General features: G+C 43.0%; 1 protein-coding gene across 1 annotated transcript; it reads left to right on the top strand.

The window, feature by feature from the left end:
• Positions 1 to 822: 822 nt before the first annotated feature.
• Positions 823 to 3,536, top strand: LACBIDRAFT_332928 (uncharacterized protein; the record flags this gene model as incomplete). The annotated part of the gene is made up of 9 exons (XM_001887489.1): positions 823 to 838; positions 1,055 to 1,272; positions 1,384 to 1,396; positions 1,649 to 1,674; positions 1,878 to 1,969; positions 2,521 to 2,992; positions 3,155 to 3,213; positions 3,271 to 3,302; positions 3,373 to 3,536. The coding sequence occupies 9 exons, from the start codon at positions 823 to 825 to the stop codon at positions 3,534 to 3,536; spliced, it is 1,092 nt and encodes a 363-aa protein (XP_001887524.1).
• Positions 3,537 to 6,252: the final 2,716 nt, after the last annotated feature.

Raw genomic sequence — 6,252 nt, 5'->3', positions numbered from 1 at the left:
ACAGTCCTGCTCCGTTCCAGGCCACATTGTCCCTTAATTCTTTACACCTCCTCAGAATATGCTATATGCACCTACTGTTTCTGGGCTGGAAAGCATGCCTTGCAGGGGTGGGCTTGTGAGCATGCAGATATCTTGAAGGTGGCTACTGCACTGCTCCAAAACAGGGCTGCTGACACTGTTTTCTGTGTCCCTGATAGGAAAGAAAGCAACACCCACTGGAGGTCTGCAGTTCAGTTAGCCAGGAAAGCTGTTCAGGATGATACCACACACATTTTCTGCCCCCCTTCCCTCTCCACTTTACCACATTGGCTGTATCCAGTGGCCCAAAGTGTCCACCACGTTGTCACTAGTGTTTGAAAGTCTGGTTTGGTCCAGTTTTTTGATGCCCAGGGGCATTAACCGTAACTGTAACCGGTCTGCCTTTTACCAATTGGTGCTTCTATAAAATAAGTCTGGTACATCTATTATTCCCAAAAGTAATTTACATTTTAATTCATATCTCTCTTATTTTTTGACCAAATCATACGTTCTTGGGTGCATTTTAAAGGGTATTTAAGGGGCTACAAAAGACCAGTTCACATTAACCAGTTTTTTTGTGGTCTTTACATCTCAAAAATAAAAAGACTGAACCGCAGGTCCGGTCTTTTGTGGTCTTGGTCTGGTCTGGTTATGGTCTTTTTCCAGTCACAAGACCGGACTTCCAAACACTAGTTGTCACCCCTTGCCCTGTCCCCTGCTCATGAGGGTCTTCCTCTGCACCCTCCTCTGGATGTTGATGCCAACTCTGCATCTCACCATGGTCGTGCAGGGGCAAGAAAGAAAATGTGGCTGAACATGCGTAAGTTGATGTTGTGTGACTCAGCCAGCAACTTCTGGAAGTTGGTGCGTGGTTGGACAGATGACAAGCTCTGTTCTCTCCCCTTTTTGCTGGAGTCTCTGAGGTCTGCTTTTAAGTTCCATATGAATCCACCTGCTGTCCTCCCATCCTCTTTTGATGTGTGCCTTTATGCTCTGCACCATCTCACTTCAAATGTGATTCCACCCTGTACCATAGATACTATGCCAGATCGTTACTTCTCTCATCCTTTTGTGGATGAAGATGTTGACTGGGCAAAATGTAGAGTTCACAAGCACTCCCTGAATGGTGCAAAGGGAATTGATGGCATCTCTTATGACAGAATTCTCAACTTCCCCACCCATGATCTTGTGTCCCTCTTCAACATCTGTGTTGAGAAATGTGATGTGCCTCAAAGCTGGCTAATGACATTTCTGGTCAGGATTCTAAAGCTGGTCATTCAGCATTGGAGCCAGACAACTATCATCTAATTGCCTTGGAGTGCTGCCTGCTGAAGTTCATGACACTCCTTGTTGATCGCAGGTTAGGCAGTGTTTTTGAGTGAGTAGTTCCTGTCCTTGTCCTCTATGCAGGTTCCTTCCGGTCAAGATAGTCCCTGGTATAGATAGTGCTTCAGACACGACATATGCTCTTTTGCTTTACCATTTCACCTCCCCCCCAATCTATGTATGACCGTAAACTTAAGTAGTGTACCACACCAATTATAAATGAGTTTGGCATAGTATAACTTAAGAATGGGCACGTGAATAGCCCAATAATATCCCTAAGAAACATGTAATGGGTGCTGGATAGACACCATGAGGCTATATTGTATCTCAGTGAGTTCTGTACTGTTTTCCACCAAATCAGTGTTGATTACCAGCTATTTGCTGTCGATTTTAGGGCCTGAAGAGACGAGAGGCATCTGCCATCATATTTTTGAGAGATCTGTCATGCTAAGTTTCAGCAGGAGGGTGTACTCTATCTTCATGAGTTCTCCATCATTCTCCTTCGTTAAAGGCTCATTTACAATGTATTCTAGTGTTGTTTGAAGGTCCCAAAAAGACGAGAGGTTCGCGTGTCTGCATTCCGGAGATATGTTGCATTTTCTGTTTGGGGGGGCAAGTACACTAGGTCAGTCAAATTTCCATCGTTTCTTATAATCTAAGGCTCGTTTACAATCTACTATAGTGTCGTTTGAAGGTCCTGAAGAGACAAGAGGTTTGCGTGTCTGCATTCTGGAGATATGTTGCATCGTTTGAAGGTCCCAAAGAGATGAGAGGTTCGCATGTCCACACTCTCAAGATATTCCACATTTTCTGGTTTTGGGGGGGGTTAAGCTGTATCTTGGTCAGCTTTCCACCTTTTTTCATCATTGAAGCTCATTTACATTGTATTTTAGTCACATTTGAAGGTCCTGAAGATATGACATCCATATTTCTATGCTATCTCACATCCTCCCCCATTTTTTGCGAATTTATATTTATATTTAAAACCCTAGGGTTTCTATTATAGTTCTATGCTTGAAATATATATTATATTGTGTATCTATCAGGTAGACAGCATCTAATTTACCCAGATTTATGGTCACATCACTTTAAAAATTATGTGCCGGCTTGAGCAAGCTTTGAGTCAGCTAAAAGCTGAGCTGAGCCACTTAAGGAAATTTAGCTGGCTTACATCAGCCGGCTCTCGGCTAGCCAAGCCGCAGCAACACTATCCTGTGCATGTACTCTACAGGCAGACATCAATGACTCCGAAAAAACCATTCTGTTGAAGAATCTCATCACCGCCACTGGTCCTATCAAGTTGTCAGATGTGTTGAGCTATCAGCATTATCTCGATGTTGCCATGCCTGGACACTGCAAAGTGCTGACACAGCTCATGACTTTGTGCCACACCCTTGCCATGAATTGCCTTCAATGGGATTCTCTGTGGCGAAGAGCCATTCCACAGGAGCTGAGGTTATGTCGTTTCTGTCACACTGAAGTTGAGGATGAGTGCCATGTGATGCTCTACTACATCACAACTACAGCACTTACAGAGAAAAGGGGTGTCTTTTTTTCAGATGCTCAGCAGGTCCTGCTGGGAGTCCAGACTGCAGTCTTAGCTCTTCCTTCTCCAGACTTGTTGCGTTTTTTACTTGGTGAAAAGAGAGTTGTTGGGATCCTTGCAAAAAAAAATATGTGTTTGATGTCCTCGGCATTTTTGACACAGTTGAAGTGTACCTTCATCCTGAGTTGTTGCAGCCCACTGGCCTTTCTCCGTAGAGCCTTCATGTTGTGCAGCATGTGTTTGCTGTTTGCCCTGTGTCTGTAGTGTACCATTTCTGTTGCAGATAAGATGGTCAAGGTCAGTCGTGCTCCTCCTGGGTTATGGTGAGTTTTGGTTGTCGGTGGGGGGACCTGCCAGTGACCCCTTGAAGTAGGTTTTAGCCATGAGCCCTTCCAATGTGGTCAGGGGTGGGGTTAGTACTGGTCAGTTGGCTGATCGCAACAGTGACAGTCTGGTATAATCTGTAGCACAATTGTATTTAGGCGCTACAGTTGTCTGTCAGAAGCTGGTTGTTCCTCATTGGGACTGCTCCAGAATACATCTACTCTACTCTACTCATGATTCCAACTATGCTACTTTCACTCAATGTAACACTTCAGGCAGCGATGAATATGAAGGGCCACATATGTGTAAACATAGGGACTAAAAACTATGGAATAGACCAAAACCAGTGTTCCCCTGACATAAGTACTAAAGTTTGGTGATGGAATTGTACATCCATCATATGCATAAAACAAACTTACAATAAAAAAAAGGATCAGATCTAAAAAATGAATGAATAAATATGACCTAAATTCATATTTAGAATTTGCTGAACTTCCTGGGCCAAGATTTAGTGTATTCTAAATATGAATTCAGATCATATTTATTTGATCATTTTTTGGATCTGATCCCTTCTTTTATTGTAAGTTTGTTTTGTGCATATGATGGATGCACAATTCCATCACCAAACTTAAGTAAATATATCAGGACAAAAGAGATTCCAGCGTATCCCCCAGTTTTGAGAGCATATGTTTATACATATGTAGCCCTACATATTCGTTGCTGTCTCAAGTGTAATGTTCATCAAATATCATGACCAGCAGCCAGATAACCCATGGCAAATTGGGATGTAACAATAATGCAGCGCAGCAAGCTGCATGGCCCGCTATGGTCCATTTTAAATGAATGTTAATTTATACTAGAGGCTGACACTTATCAGTGGCAGTGGTCACCTTGCTTGCTGACAATACAGTTCCTGTAGCTCTCGGCGCTACTTAACAAAATCTGCACTAAGAGTCTCCCTGCTCATCACCGAACCACTTTGTGGTTCACTCCTCGCAGGTCAATTTTTTTTAAAACATGAAAATGGAACTGTATATATGTAATCTGAGTACTGTTGAGTGGTTTATAAGAATCCCCTGCTCAATGCTCAAGAAGAGCATAGGGAGGAGACAGGGTAGTAGGGTACCTAACGTAGTGGGAATGATATCCATGTTCAGTCCCAGCATCTGGCAGTGTAGAGTATACTGTATGATTACGACCGAGTCTTCATGTCACACATCACAGAGGGGTTTGAATGAAGGGAAGTGAGTGTGACATCACACATCACCGCAGGTTTTGAAGTTTTTTCTCTTGCATCTAAAATACCAATTTTTTCGAGCCTGCGGCACTCCTAGCTGTGTAGACAGCACTAGGAATCCATAAACTAAGGAGACCTACCCCACCATTGAAGATTTGACTGCAAGGACAGCCTATTCTTGATTTTCTGAAGTACAGATGAAGAGATTGTACTCTTCATCACGCCTCACATCAGATGTTGAAGTGACAAAGAGTTGATTGAAATAGGTCATGCCCTAAACGGCTTAAAGAGTTGGTCATAATCGTACAGTAATAGCATATGACCATGTGAAGAAATGTGATGTCTCAGCGGCACATGAATTTTTTCCCACCCAACGACCCACCACAAGACCCACTACTAATGTAGCGTATTTAAAGGGATGCTACAGTCATCCCCCTGCTAATGATACACCCAAAATGAGAAATTACCTTCAACAGATTTGAGCACAACCTTTCTCTACAAAAACTACATGAAAATCTCAGATAAATGCCCTTCTATAACCATACCAAATTTCAGAATGTTTGACCCACATTGCACAGAGAAAAACCAAGATTATGGGTGTATCATTGAGGGGTGTGACTGTATTTAGCTACTTTTGAAAAACAGTCCATTTTGTATGCTTCATAGCTTTGCCAATTCTGCCTCAATTGCATCCAAATTATGTACGGTGGTAGATATGAGTTTGTACTACCTGTTACAACTTGTTTCGTAGAACTCGGTCTAGTATTGAGCGAGATATTTGCTAGTCAAAAGTGTATCAAATGAGGGTGGTGTATCATTAAGGGGTGGATGACTGTACATGTCAATTTATTTCAAACTCCCCTGAGGCTGTCAATAAAGATCAATTACCTAATCATGGCACCACGGCATTCCTAAAATGGTAGGAACCCAAAAAATCCGTGCAAGGGAACCAATAATTTCCCCGCACATATAAGAGTTTTTGCGGCACTTGATAATATTTATGGGCACCACATAAATCTGTCAATAAGTTTTGGCGCACATAGTTAAAGTTTCCGCACAACCAAATATAATTTTGCGCACACATATCAACTTTTCCACGCACAATCAACATTTGCACGCACTGAACTTAATCCTGCACAAGTATACTAATGATTCCGCACAGTGACATTACTTTTGCGCAACACTACAAATAGTTTTGCGCACAACGTACATTTTTGCGCGCTGACACATGAAGTCTGGGAATACTTACCCAAACGGACCGCCATAGGGAGTAGAAGACGCAGAGTAGGATGAGGCGCGTGTTTAGGTTGCGAGATAGGAAACTGACTCAGAGGCGTTCTTGACTATACGCGCTTGACATGAGTTCTGGGTGCAACTCTGTTCAGAATCAACTGAATACATTGTAAATGGCAACCTGATCTTTCGGTATCGACATACAACTCACCTTGACTCAGAGTATTAGCGTACCCGCCGTAATTCACGTCTTACTACGTGCAATTCCTGCAGCATCGCGCCGCCGTAAGGCTCCGAGAAATTTGAAAGAGGAGGAGTTGCTGTTAGGTGCTGTTGGCGATGTGGATGATGGTGGCATGATGACAACTTGTTGCTTTGGCGGGGGACTTTGTAACCTGCTCTTTCAAATTTCACCAATCACCACCACGTCCGACGTTCTTCCTTCTGGATGGCTCCCGGATTGAGGGGACTTCGTTAGAACAAACCGAATGTGTAAGAAATCCCTGTATCTTACAAGATATAGAGAGATTACGTCCGAGGCAGACGGAGCAAGTTTAAGTTGGAGAGA

Source organism: Laccaria bicolor, genomic scaffold, assembly GCF_000143565.1.
Source record: "Laccaria bicolor S238N-H82 LACBIscaffold_45 genomic scaffold, whole genome shotgun sequence".
NCBI classification, from domain to species: Eukaryota; Fungi; Basidiomycota; class Agaricomycetes; order Agaricales; family Hydnangiaceae; genus Laccaria; species Laccaria bicolor.
Note: the sequence above shows the minus strand (reverse complement) of the source record. Positions and strands in the feature narration are given on the sequence as shown.